General features: G+C 50.7%; 1 protein-coding gene across 4 annotated transcripts in view; it reads left to right on the top strand.

The window, feature by feature from the left end:
* The window catches only part of LOC141065418 (uncharacterized), a 289,170-nt gene that overhangs the window by 246,443 nt on the left and 27,529 nt on the right, over window positions 1–15,198 (top strand). For 3 of the 4 annotated variants that reach the window (XM_073557898.1, XM_073557896.1, XM_073557897.1), the window contains 2 exons: window positions 9,514–9,705; window positions 9,805–9,969. The exons of the other annotated variant lie outside the window; for it this stretch is intronic. In XM_073557898.1, the coding sequence (XP_073413999.1) occupies window positions 9,514–9,705; window positions 9,805–9,969 (357 nt within the window). The remainder of the gene's footprint in view (window positions 1–9,513; window positions 9,706–9,804; window positions 9,970–15,198) is intronic. 4 annotated transcript variants of the gene reach the window in all.

Raw genomic sequence — 15,198 nt, 5'->3', positions numbered from 1 at the left:
ACTGCTGGGAGATTATACAGTATACACTGGGGGATTCTGGGTAATGAGAGGAGACTGCTGGGAGATTATACAGTATACACTGGAGGATTCTGGGTGATGAGAAGAGACTGCTGGGAGATTATACAATATGCACTGGGGGATTCTGGGTGATGAGAGGAGAGTGCTGGGAGATTATACAGTATACACTGGAGGATTCTGGTTGATGAGAGGAGACTGCTGGGAGATTATACAGTACTACATGGTGGCCCGATTCCAACGCATCGGGTATTCTAGAATATGTATGCAGTTTATTTTTGAAGATTTAATAATAATGCAATAATGCACCCCTCAAGCCTGATATGCTTGCTACCCCTCAACCCCCTATCCTGGTATGCATGGTCCCCTGACCCCCCAATCCTGTAATGCATGGTCCTGTCACCCCCCAATTCTGGTATGCATGGTCCTCTCACCTCTCTTTCCTGGAATGCATGGTCCCCTCACCCCCCAATCCTGGAATACATGGTCCTCTCACCCCCCAATCCTGGTATGCATGGTCCTCTCACACCTCTTTCCCGGTATGCATGGTCCTCTCACACCTCTTTCCTGGTATGCATGGTCCTCTTACCCCCCTTTCGGGGTGTGCATGGTCCCCTCACCCCCCAATCCTGGTATGCATGGTCCTCTCACCCCCCAATCCTGGTATGCATGCTCCTCTCACCCCCCAATCCTGGTCTGCATGGTTCTCTCACACCTCAGTCCTGTTATGTATGCTCACCGTCACCCCCCTTTCCTGGTATGCATGGTCCCCTCACCCCCCAATCCTGGTATGCGTGGTCTCCTCACCCCCCCTATCCTGATATGCATGGTCCCCTCACCCTCCTTTCCTGATATGCATGGTCCCCTCACCCCCCTATCCTGGTATGCATGGTACTCTTACCCCCCTTTCAGGGTATGCATAGTCCCCTTGTGGGGAGGAGGACTTGTGCCGGAACCAAGGGGACCGCCATCAGGGTTCCTGAAGGAACAACATCGGGGGGGCAACGAAGGGAAGAACACTACTGAAGTTGTCCAGGCAACTGGGGGCGGAGCAAGGATAAAAGGAGCAAGGGGCGCGCTCAGGAGTCAGTTAGCAGAGAGGCTGACAGGAGAGGAGAGTCCGTGTGATCTAGAGAGGGACGGTGTAACGGGCGTGGAAGAGTTGAGAGACGATCAGGAGTCTGTGAATGGTAAGCGACTTAATCTCAGACAATCTACGTGTGCCCGTCCCCTACCGAGGGCCGCCCGCCGTCCACGTACAGCCACAGCCGTGCCCGCTGTTACGCGCTCCCTCGCAGCTGGTCCGCGACCCCCAGCTACTGCTGCCGCTGTGTTTCCACACGCTGCAGCGACCTGGACACTGCCTCCCTGTCTCCGTCCACGGCTGCGGCCTTCCACCACCAACTTCAGTGGACGCCATCTCGCCATAGGCGTCAGCAGAGGCCTGCGTCCTGTCTGCAGAGGGACCTTGGGAGACACCGGCCAACCGTCACCTGAGGTACTGCGTCATAACGGCGCTCCGGGGGCGGGAGCAGCACAGATCCTTCAGGGCCTGTTGAGCCCCACCGACACAGATCCTTCAGGGCCTGTTGAGCCCCACCGACACAGATCCTTCAGGGCCTGTTGAGCCCCAGTGGCACAGATCCTTCAGGGCCTGTTGAGCCCCAGTGGCACAGATCTGTTGTGAGTTCATTTTCCCCTTCACCATTGAGGTCTGATGAACTCCCTCTTCTGGTGAAGGAAGGTAGTGAGGCTGATTGCCAAACACCTGAGCTGGTGGAGGATGACTGGGTGACGGGAGTTGCTGACTGGATATAAGGCAGCCGACGCCCTTCTGCCTCGCTGGTGATTTCTCTGAGGGATTCTAGGAGACCAGTCTGATTCCTGCTCCTCAAAAGCTAAGTTTTCTGCCTTGCTTTTTGCATTTGTGTTTTGGTTTTTTTTTGCCTTGCTTTTCTGAATTCTGCCATTCCCTGCTGGGGTGAGCTGAATTCCTTTGTGTCTTTTTGCTCTGTCTTCAGAAAATACCTGAGTACTGACATAGTCTTTTTGAAGCCTAGCGTCTCCAGGGCCTTTTTCCCTGTCAGTCTGTTGGCTCTTGGGTTGATAGGGTTTTTGGCGGATTGCAGACAGCAGCTTTTCTATCCTGTCCTATCTAGTTAGCTTGGGCTCCATCATTTGCTCAGTCTATCTTTCTATCTGTGTTAGTGTTTTTTCTTCTTGCTTCACCGTCATTATATGTTGGGGGCTGCCTATTGCTTTGGGGTCTGCTCTGGGGCAGTTTAGATTTCCCTTTCTGTCTTTAGGCTATGTAGTTCTCCGGCTGTGATCGAGGGGTCTAGGGCACCGTAGGAACCCCCCACGGCTACTGCTAGTTGTTGTTGATAGGTTCAGGGGTCTGCAATCCGATAGCTGACAACTTCTCTGATTTTCTGGACTTAGCTAGCATTTCTGTTTTTGCCTCCTACGGTGACTCGTTCATAACACAGATCCTTCAGGGCCTGTTGAGCCCCACTGGCACAGATCCTTCAGGGCCTGTTGAGCCCCACGGCACAGATCCTTCAGGGCCTGTTGAGCCCCACCGACACAGATCCTTCAGGGCCTGTTGAGCCCCACGGCACAGATCCTTCAGGGCCTGTTGAGCCCCACCGACACAGATCCTTCAGGGCCTGTTGAGCCCCAGTGGCACAGATCCCTGAGGGCCTGTTGAGCCCCACTGGCACAGATCCTTCAGGGCCTGTTGAGCCCCACAAGCACAGATTCCTCCGGACCTGTTGCGCCCCAACATCACAGATTTCTCAGGGCCTGTTGCGCCCCAACCGCACAGCTCCTTCTGGGCCTATTGTGCCCCCAGCGTCAAGGTTTCTCCAGGGCCCGTACTGCCCCCACGGCAAGGATCCTTCAGGGCCTGTCGGGTCCAATCATCCCTGGATATCGGGGCGCCAGAGCAGCCGCATCAGCGATCCCTACGCGGCCACGTCTGTGATCCTGAAAAGACGCCTGGAAGGATAAGTTGACTATAGGAAATTAGGACCCATAGTTTTGGCCGTACTTGGCCTATGACACCCGGCCTAGCCGGATTAGTCGCCTTTGCGATAAGAAAAGCCTTGTTAATGTTGTTGAGTCCCTGCGTGGACAGATTGTTGTTATCCCCTCTGTTTGCTCAGCACAGCCCCAGTGGCTCCAATTTATAAACGTTGATTTCACAAATCACACTCTGTCTCGTGTCTCGTCACTGCATCCTAAGAACCTGCTTAACCCTACACTTGGCGTAGTCGGCAGGATGCAGTCTCCGAGCACAGACAGTGCTGCCCCAGGGCAGGGCTGTGAACTCCACAAATAATGAGGGTCCCCCGTTCCAGCATTTCATTGGGGGCTATGCTGAACAACCTACCTAGATTTTCCGGCTCCAATACTATGCTATGGAGCTGGACAGAGCGGATGCGGGGGCTCTTTCGGATGCACCCAATGACCCCTGATCTGGAAGCCGAAGTGGCTCTCATGGCACTAGACGGGGAGGTGCGGAGATCAGTGATGTTGAAACCCCCGTTGCACCGCAACACTTTTGAAAAAGTTTTACAGATAGTAGAACAGACCCGTGGGGACCCAACTAATGTGGGAGAGCTAAGGACCCGTTTGTCTCCCCCCCTCCCTGCATCCGACTAAACAATCTTTCAGTATATGAATGTCCTCCAAGAATTGCATACGGCCATTGAAAGAAAGGACGGGGTAGGGGTAGGACCTGTTGACATTACCCTACGCGACCTACTGGTGACTGGTCTGCGAGATCCATTAATAAAACAGGCATTACGGGAGCAGATCAGAATGAATCCCCGAATAGACTTTTCAGAGGTGGGAAGCCAGGCCCGGGCTCGAGAGCAAGGGATGGCGATCTCCGTGGGAAAGGTCAGAGGTGTGGAGGTCCCCGCTAACACAGTCGAGGAGCCTCAGTGGGTGGAAGAGATGAAACAAGAGTTGAAGAATATAAAGGGCGAGTTGGCCGAAGTAAAGAGAAGAATCGAGACCTGGACTGGAAGACCTAGCTTTAACCTGGCCCCGGGGATCATGCTTCCCGCGGGGTGGTCAGTCTGCACAGGCCCGGTGTTATGAGTGTGGAGAATCGGGTCACTTCGTCCGAGAGTGTCCGCGGCGTGGGAGATGCCCACCCCGGCGGCCATTAAACTAGAGGGCTCCGGGCTGGGGGGACGCCGCTCGGAGCCTAAAACCACAACTAGGGGTGGTGGAAGTCCCGAAGATTTGTTAGCAAAATGTCCGGTGGTTTGGGCAGAAGTGGAGGGCTGGGCCGTCCGATGCCTGGTGGATACGAGGTCACAAGTAACCACTATGCCCGCAATGTACTTTCAACAAAACTTCCCGGAGGCAGCAAGCCCTCAGTGGGGGCCCATGATCAGACTAATAGCCGCCAACCAACTGCCGGTCCCGGTTTGCATGGGTGGTGTGGGTACAGGTGTAAATCCCTTGGTCGCAGAGGGGTGGTGCTGACTCAAGGAGAAACTGATAAACAGCACCCCGTCACCCTAGGCATGAATATTTTAAGAGAGTTCGGCAATCTACTGCTAAATGATCCTACCCAGAAGATTCTGAAGCAGTGGGGTTCTCGCACGGCTCAGGGGCAGGTGTTCCAGCAGCTGGTGCGGGGAGCACGGGTACATCAGGACTGTCAGGAGGGCGAGGCTCTAGGCAAGGTCATCGTGCCAGCGTCTCCTCTGCTTGTGCTACCTCCTGGGCAGACTGTGGTGGCCTTGCCAATTCGAGCCTCGATACCCTTGGAGGGCGTGGAGGTGCAGGTGGAGCCTTGTCACTCGGAGCTTTTACCTCCTGGCATACTGGTGGCCCGTTCCCTGGCTACCGTGCAAAGAGGGACCGTCCTGGTGCGCTGCGTCAAACTTGAAGACGGAGACACCGTTCTGAAAGCCCGGACTGAACTGGCCAAACTAGTAAGGCCTCTAGAGGAAGTACTGCCAGCTCCTGCGGTTCAATTGTGAGTACTCTCCGAGGATCCTTGGGAAGTCACGATTCGAACCCTACAGGCCACCGAAGTCTCAGCTCAGCTTGAAATATTCTAGAACAAATGCGGGCCGAGCTTTCCGTGTTGACTCCAGCCCAATTCTCACAGATAAAAACATTGCTTGGACAGTACCATGAAGTATTCGCTAGTCATGAGGAAGATTTTGGGTGTACCACCGCCATCACTCATGAAATTCCCACAGCAGGAGCGGCCCCTATCCGGGAACGATATCGACAAATCCCTCCACAACTCTACCAAGAGGTGAAAACTCTGCTGGCCCAGATGCTACGGAAAGGGGTGATACGGGAAAGCGAAAGCTTGGTTCGGAAGAAAGATGGTACATTATGATTATGTGTGGACTATCGGAAACTGAATGCTTGTACTATCAAGGACTCATACCCACTGCCCCGCATAGAAGAATCCCTCTCCGTCTTGGGGAAGGCAACATATTTTTCGACCCTGGACTTGGCCAGTGGGTATTGGCAGGTGCCCATGTCGGAAGAAGATAGAGCCAAGACGGCGTTCATATTGCCTATGGGACTATTTGAGTTCAATCGAATGCCGTTTGGGCTGGCCAACACTCCCGGGACCTTTCAGCGGTTGATGGAGCGGTGTCTAGGAGATCTCAATTTTGAAGCCACGTTGATCTACCTGGACGATATCATCGTCTATGCCACCACATTCAAGGACCACCTAAAGCGGTTGGGACAGGTACTCAGCCAGTTGCAAAAGTACGGGTTGAAGGTGAAGCCTCAGAAATGCCACCTATTTCGCTCCCAGATTGAGTATCTGGGTCATGTCGTCTCAGCAGAAGGGGTGAGGCCATCCCGGGAGAAGGTTGCTGTTATCCAGGAATGGCCTACCCCCAAGACGGTAAAAGATGTGCAGGCTTTTCTGGGGTTGGCTGGATATTACCGTCGTTTCGTAAAAAATTTTGCAAGTCGAGCTCGAGCCCTGCACGAACTGCTAAAGGGGGCTCCCGCTGGGGCCAATGGATGAAGAATCCAGTGGCAACACCCTCAGGAAAAGGCCTTCCGAGACCTCAAGGCTGCGCTCTCGGATGCCCCAGTTTTGGCTTATGCGGATTTCTCACGAGCGTAACCCTGACAATTACAGCTCCTTCAAGCTCGAGCTCCTCGCAGTGTTGTGGGCCATGACGGAGAGATTCGCAGAGTACCTAGCGGGCTCCGAGGTGATGGTGCAGACCGACAATAACCCGCTGGCCCATTTAGAAAACGCCAAATTGGGGGCTCTGGAACAGCGGTGGGTGGCCCGGATGGCGAAGTTGAATTATAAGATCATTTACAAAAGAGGGGCCGAGAATGTCCATGCTGACTCCCTCTCCAGGATCCGACATATGACTCCAGGGAAGAATCGATACGAAGAATTAGAAGGAGAAGAAATACCGTTCGCCCTCACTGCTGCCGTACTCACAACTGCCAATGAAAAAGTACCTTCCCCTGAGACCCCAAGGGGCATACTGGAACAATCGCGGGATAAGTGGATACAACAGCAACAAGAAGACGAAGAAGTTGGACTCCTCTGGACGTGGGTCGCCGCGGGTCAATTACCCACTGACTCCCAACAACAAACTTTGACTCCAGACCTGTCGCTGATGTTGCGACAATGGGAGAGGTTGGTTATACGAAAGGGACTATTGTACCGGAAGATAACATCGCAGACAACCTCAATGACGGTGTGGCAAGTGATTACGCCCGGAACCCAACATCATGACCTGGCTCGAGAGGCCCACGAAAAGGGGGCCCACTTCGGAGCTAAAAAGACCTTACAATGGTTGCAACAGAAAATTTACCACTCAAGCTTGCCGGCTGTAGTGGACGCAACTTACCGTTACAAACAGCTGTGCCTGTTGATTGGTTGCGGCCTGGCGGGGGCCTGGAGGCCACGACCAATCAGCGGCAGGCGCAACTTACCCGTTACAAACAGCTGCGCCTTTCGCTGATTGGTTGCAGCCTGGCGGCCTCGACCAGTCAACGACCCGCGATTTCGGTTACAGACAGACATAAGACGATTATATATATATAGATACAATGGAGGATTCTGGGTGATGAGTGGAGACTGCTGGGAGATTATACAGTATACACTGGAGAATTCTGGGTGATGAGAGGAGACTGCTGGGAGATTATACAGTATACACTGGAGAATTCTGAGTGATGAGAGGAGACTGCTGGGAGATTATACAGTATACACTGGATTATTCTGGGTGATGAGAGGAGATTGCTGGGAGATTATACAGTATACACTGGAGTATTCTGGGTGATGAGAGGAGACTGCTGGGAGATTATACAGTATACACTGGAGGATTCTGGGTGATGAGAGGAGATTGCTGGGAGATTATACAGTATACACTGGAGAATTCTGAGTGATGAGAGGAGATTGCTGGGAGATTATACAGTATACACTGGAGTATTCTGGGTGATGAGAGGAGATTGCTGGGAGATTATACAGTATACACTGGAGTATTCTGGGTGATGAGAGGAGACTGCTGGGAGATTATACAGTATACACTGGAGGATTCTGGGTGATGAGAGGAGACTGCTGGGAGATTATACAGTATACACTGGAGAATTCTGAGTGATGAGAGGAGACTGCTGGGAGATTATACAGTATACACTGGAGGATTCTGGGTGATGAGAGGAGACTGCTGGGAGATTATACAGTATACACTGGAGGATTCTGGGTGATGAGAGGAGACTGCTGGAGATTATACAGTATACACTGGAGGATTCTGGGTGATGAGAGGAGACTGCTGGGAGATTATACAGTGTACACTGGAGGATTCTGGGTGATGAGAGGAGACTGCTGGGAGATTATACAGTATACACTGGAGGATTCTGGGTGATGAAAGGAGACTGCTGGGAGATTATACAGTATACACTGGAGTATTCTGGGTGATGAGAGGAGACTGCTGGGAGATTATACAGTATACACTGGAGGATTCTGGGTGATGAGAGGAGACTGCTGGGAGATTATACAGTGTACACTGGAGGATTCTGGGTGATGAGAGGAGACTGCTGGGAGATTATACAGTATACACTGGAGGATTCTGGGTGATGAGAGGAGACTGCTGGAGATTATACAGTATACACTGGAGGATTCTGGGTGATGAGAGGAGACTGCTGGGAGATTATACAGTGTACACTGGAGGATTCTGGGTGATGAGAGGAGACTGCTGGGAGATTATACAGTATACACTGGAGGATTCTGGGTGATGAAAGGAGACTGCTGGGAGATTATACAGTATACACTGGAGGATTCTGGGTGATGAGAGGAGACTGCTGGGAGATTATACAGTATACACTGGAGAATTCTGAGTGATGAGAGGAGACTGCTGGGAGATTATACAGTGTACACTGGAGGATTCTGGGTGATGAGAGGAGACTGCTGGGAGATTATACAGTATACACTGGAGGATTCTGGGTGATGAGAGGAGACTGCTGGAGATTATACAGTATACACTGGAGGATTCTGGGTGATGAGAGGAGACTGCTGGGAGATTATACAGTGTACACTGGAGGATTCTGGGTGATGAGAGGAGACTGCTGGGAGATTATACAGTATACACTGGAGGATTCTGGGTGATGAAAGGAGACTGCTGGGAGATTATACAGTATACACTGGAGTATTCTGGGTGATGAGAGGAGACTGCTGGGAGATTATACAGTATACACTGGAGGATTCTGGGTGATGAGAGGAGACTGCTGGGAGATTATACAGTGTACACTGGAGGATTCTGGGTGATGAGAGGAGACTGCTGGGAGATTATACAGTATACACTGGAGGATTCTGGGTGATGAGAGGAGACTGCTGGAGATTATACAGTATACACTGGAGGATTCTGGGTGATGAGAGGAGACTGCTGGGAGATTATACAGTGTACACTGGAGGATTCTGGGTGATGAGAGGAGACTGCTGGGAGATTATACAGTATACACTGGAGGATTCTGGGTGATGAAAGGAGACTGCTGGGAGATTATACAGTATACACTGGAGGATTCTGGGTGATGAGAGGAGACTGCTGGGAGATTATACAGTATACACTGGAGAATTCTGAGTGATGAGAGGAGACTGCTGGGAGATTATACAGTGTACACTGGAGGATTCTGGGTGATGAGAGGAGACTGCTGGGAGATTATACAGTATACACTGGAGGATTCTGGGTGATGAGAGGAGACTGCTGGAGATTATACAGTATACACTGGAGGATTCTGGGTGATGAGAGGAGACTGCTGGGAGATTATACAGTGTACACTGGAGGATTCTGGGTGATGAGAGGAGACTGCTGGGAGATTATACAGTATACACTGGAGGATTCTGGGTGATGAAAGGAGACTGCTGGGAGATTATACAGTATACACTGGAGGATTCTGGGTGATGAGAGGAGACTGCTGGGAGATTATACAGTATACACTGGAGGATTTTGGGTAATACTGGTACATGTCTGTCAGGTTCCTGTCAGGTGTCAGGATGCCGCTGTCTATTTCTCCATGGAGGAGTGGGAGTACATGGAAGGACAGAAGGATCAGGATCAGGACGTCAGGATGAAAAATGACCCAAAGAGGATCGACCAGGACAAAAGCAACATGACGGCAAGAGTATTACTCCTCGCCCTGGAGATAATCGACTTGTTAAAGGGAAAGGTGAGAGTCTCCCATGAGATCACTCTGATCTCTAGTAATATAACAGGACTGAAAAGATGGATAGAATCTGTGGTGATCGGCGTCTGTCACTGTACACAGGAGCACACGGTGGTGAAGAAGACGTCCGGGGACCGTGTGACCCCCTGTATGTCCGGAGGACGGAGCAAGATCCAGAGCCCCATCACAGAACCCCTGCACTGCCCGACACCAGAGAAGAAGGTCCTAGAACTGGCCAACAAGATCACCGAGCTGCTGACCGGAGAGGTGACTGCTGGGAGACTGCACTGGGGGATTCTGGGTGATGAGAGGAGAGGAGACTGCACTGGGGGATTCTGGGTGATGAGAGGAGACTGCTGAGAGATTATACAGTATACACTGGAGGATTCTGGGTGATGAGAGGAGACTGCTGGGAGATTATACAGTGTACACTGGGGGATTCTGGGTGATGAGAGGAGACTGCTGGGAGATTATACAGTATACACTGGAGGATTCTGGGTGATGAGAGGAGACTGCTGGGAGATTATACAGTATACACTGGAGGATTCTGGGCGATGAGAGGAGACTGCTGGGAGATTATACAGTATACACTGGAGGATTCTGGGTGAGGAGAGGAGACTGCTGGGAGATTATACAGTGTACACTGGAGGATTCTGGGTGAGGAGAGGAGACTGCTGGGACATTATACAGTATACACTGGAGGATTCTGGGTGATGAGAGGAGAGGAGACTGCTGGGAGATTATACAGTATACACTGGAGGATTCTGGGTGATGAGAGGAGACTGCTGGGAGATTATACAGTATACACTGGAGGATTCTGGGTGATGAGAGGAGACTGCTGGGAGATTATACAGTATACACTGGAGGATTCTGGGTGATGAGAGGTGACTGCTGGGAGATTATACAGTATACACTGGAGGATTCTGGGTGAGGAGAGGAGACTGCTGGGAGATTATACAGTATACACTGGAGGATTCTGGGTGATGAGAGGAGACTGCTGGGAGATTATACAGTATACACTGGAGGATTCTGGGTGATGAGAGGAGACTGCTGGGAGATTATACAGTGTACACTGGAGGATTCTGGGTGATGAGAGGAGACTGCTGGGAGATTATACAGTATACACTGGAGGATTCTGGGTGATGAGAGAAGACTGCTGGGTGATTATACAGTGTACACTGGAGGATTCTGGGTGATGAGAGGAGACTGCTGGGAGATTATACAGTATACACTGGAGGATTCTGGGTGATGAGAGGAGACTGCTGGGAGATTATACAGTGTACACTGGAGGATTCTGGGTGATGAGAGGAGACTGCTGGGAGATTATACAGTATACACTGGAGGATTCTGGGTGATGAGAGAAGACTGCTGGGAGATTATACAGTGTACACTGGAGGATTCTGGGTGATGAGAGGAGACTGCTGGGAGATTATACAGTATACACTGGAGGATTCTGGGTGATGAGAGGAGACTGCTGGGAGATTATACAGTATACACTGGAGGATTCTGGGTGATGAGAGGAGACTGCTGGGAGATTATACAGTATACACTGGAGCATTCTGGGTGATGAGAGGAGACTGCTGGGAGATTATACAGTATACACTGGAGGATTCTGAGTGATGAGAGGAGACTGCTAAGAGATTATACAGTATACACTGGAGGATTCTGGGTGATGAGAGGAGACTGCTGGGAGATTATACAGTATACACTGGAGGATTCTGGGTGAGGAGAGGAGACTGCTGGGAGATTATACAGTATACACTGGAGGATTCTGGGTGATGAGAGGAGAGGAGACTGCTGGGAGATTATACAGTATACACAGGAGGATTCTGGGTGATGAGAGGAGACTGCTGGGAGATTATACAGTATACACTGGAGGATTCTGGGTGAGGAGAGGAGACTGCTGGGAGATTATACAGTGTACACTGGAGGATTCTGGGTGATGAGAGGAGAGGAGACTGCTGGGAGATTATACAGTATACACAGGAGGATTCTGGGTGATGAGAGGAGACTGCTGGGAGATTATACAGTGTACACTGGAGGATTCTGGGCGATGAGAGGAGACTGCTGGGAGATTATACAGTGTACACTGGAGGATTCTGGGTGATGAGAGGAGACTGCTGGGAGATTATACAGTGTACACTGGAGGATTCTGGGCGATGAGAGGAGACTGCTGGCAGATTATACAGTATACACTGGAGGATTCTGGGTGATGAGAGGAGACTGCTGGGAGATTATACAGTACACACTGGAGGATTCTGGGTGATGAGAGGAGACTGCTGGGAGATTATACAGTATACACTGAAGGATTCTGGGTGAGGAGAGGAGACTGCTGGGAGATTATACAGTATACACTGGAGGATTCTGGGTGATGAGAGGAGACTGCTGGGAGATTATACAGTGTACACTGGAGGATTCTGGGTGATGAGAGGAGACTGCTGGGAGATTATACAGTATACACTGGAGGATTCTGAGGGATGAGAGGAGACTGCTGGGAGATTATACAGTATACACTGGAGGATTCTGGGTGATGAGAGCAGACTGCTGGGAGATTATACAGTATACACTGGAGGATTCTGGGTGATGAGAGGAGACTGCTGGGAGATTATACAGTGTACACTGGAGGATTCTGGGTGATGAGAGGAGACTGCTGGGAGATTATACAGTATACACTGGAGGATTCTGGGTGATGAGAGGAGACTGCTGGGAGATTATACAGTGTACACTGGAGGATTCTGGGTGATGAGAGGAGACTGCTGGGAGATTATACAGTATACACTGGAGGATTCTGGGTGAGGAGAGGAGACTGCTGGGAGATTATACAGTGTACACTGGAGGATTCTGGGTGATGAGAGGAGACTGCTGGGAGATTATACAGTATACACTGGAGGATTCTGGGTGATGAGAGGAGACTGCTGGAGATTATACAGTATACACTGGAGGATTCTGGGTGATGAGAGGAGACTGCTGGGAGATTATACAGTATACACTGGAGGATTCTGGGTGATGAGAGGAGACTGCTGGGAGGTTATACAGTATACACTGGAGGATTCTGGGTGATGAGAGGAGACTGCTGGGAGATTATACAGTATACACTGGAGGATTCTGGGCGATGAGAGGAGACTGCTGGGAGATTATACAGTGTACACTGGAGGATTCTGGGTGAGGAGAGGAGACTGCTGGGACATTATACAGTATACACTGGAGGATTCTGGGTGATGAGAGGAGAGGAGACTGCTGGGAGATTATACAGTATACACTGGAGGATTCTGGGTGAGGAGAGGAGACTGCTGGGAGATTATACAGTGTACACTGGAGGATTCTGGGTGATGAGAGGAGAGGAGACTGCTGGGAGATTATACAGTATACACAGGAGGATTCTGGGTGATGAGAGGAGACTGCTGGGAGATTATACAGTGTACACTGGAGGATTCTGGGCGATGAGAGGAGACTGCTGGGAGATTATACAGTGTACACTGGAGGATTCTGGGTGATGAGAGGAGACTGCTGGGAGATTATACAGTGTACACTGGAGGATTCTGGGCGATGAGAGGAGACTGCTGGCAGATTATACAGTATACACTGGAGGATTCTGGGTGATGAGAGGAGACTGCTGGGAGATTATACAGTACACACTGGAGGATTCTGGGTGATGAGAGGAGACTGCTGGGAGATTATACAGTATACACTGGAGGATTCTGGGTGAGGAGAGGAGACTGCTGGGAGATTATACAGTATACACTGGAGGATTCTGGGTGATGAGAGGAGACTGCTGGGAGATTATACAGTGTACACTGGAGGATTCTGGGTGATGAGAGGAGACTGCTGGGAGATTATACAGTATACACTGGAGGATTCTGAGGGATGAGAGGAGACTGCTGGGAGATTATACAGTATACACTGGAGGATTCTGGGTGATGAGAGCAGACTGCTGGGAGATTATACAGTATACACTGGAGGATTCTGGGTGATGAGAGGAGACTGCTGGGAGATTATACAGTGTACACTGGAGGATTCTGGGTGATGAGAGGAGACTGCTGGGAGATTATACAGTATACACTGGAGGATTCTGGGTGATGAGAGGAGACTGCTGGGAGATTATACAGTGTACACTGGAGGATTCTGGGTGATGAGAGGAGACTGCTGGGAGATTATACAGTATACACTGGAGGATTCTGGGTGAGGAGAGGAGACTGCTGGGAGATTATACAGTGTACACTGGAGGATTCTGGGTGATGAGAGGAGACTGCTGGGAGATTATACAGTATACACTGGAGGATTCTGGGTGATGAGAGGAGACTGCTGGGAGATTATACAGTATACACTGGAGGATTCTGGGTGATGAGAGGAGACTGCTGGGAGATTATACAGTGTACACTGGAGGATTCTGGGTTAGGGGAGGAGACTGCTGGGAGATTATACAGTACACACTGGAGGATTCTGGGTGATGAGAGGAGACTGCTGGGAGATTATACAGTATGCACTGGAGGATTCTGGGTGATGAGAGGAGACTGCTGGGAGATTATACAGTATACACTGGAGGATTCTGGGTGATGAGAGGAGACTACTGGGTGATTATACAGTATACACTGGAGGATTCTGGGTGATGAGAGGAGACTGCTGGGAGATTATACAGTATACACTGGAGGATTCTGGGTGAGGAGAGGAGACTGCTGGGAGATTATACAGTGTACACTGGAGGATTCTGGGTGATGAGAGGAGACTGCTGGGAGATTATACAGTATACACTGGAGGATTCTGGGTGATGAGAGGAGACTGCTGGGAGATTATACAGTATACACTGGAGGATTCTGGGTGATGAGAGGAGACTGCTGGGAGATTATACAGTGTACACTGGATGATTCTGGGTTAGGGGAGGAGACTGCTGGGAGATTATACAGTACACACTGGAGGATTCTGGGTGATGAGAGGAGACTGCTGGGAGATTATACAGTATGCACTGGAGGATTCTGGGTGATGAGAGGAGACTGCTGGGAGATTATACAGTATACACTGGAGGATTCTGGGTGATGAGAGGAGACTGCTGGGAGATTATACAGTATACACTGGAGGATTCTGAGTGATGAGAGGAGACTGCTGGGAGATTATACAGTATACACTGGAGGATTCTGGGTGATGAGAGGAGACTGCTGGGAGATTATACAGTGTACACTGGAGGATTCTGGGTGATGAGAGGAGACTGCTGGGAGATTATACAGTATACACTGGAGGATTCTGGGTGATGAGAGGAGACTACTGGGTGATTATACAGTATACACTGGAGGATTCTGGGTGATGAGAGGAGACTGCTGGGAGATTATACAGTATACACTGGAGGATTCTGAGGGATGAGAGGAGACTGCTGGGAGATTATACAGTATACACTGGGGGATTCTGGGTGATGAGAGGAGACTACTGGGTGATTATACAGTATACACTGGAGGATTCTGGGTGATGAGAGGAGACTACTGGGTGATTATACAGTATACACTGGAG

The sequence above is a fragment of the Dendrobates tinctorius genome, unplaced genomic scaffold, assembly GCF_039654945.1.
Source record: "Dendrobates tinctorius isolate UK_male_01 unplaced genomic scaffold, ASM3965494v1 ptg000251l, whole genome shotgun sequence".
NCBI classification, from domain to species: domain Eukaryota; kingdom Metazoa; phylum Chordata; class Amphibia; order Anura; family Dendrobatidae; genus Dendrobates; species Dendrobates tinctorius.
This window is presented reverse-complemented; position numbering and strand designations above follow the sequence as displayed.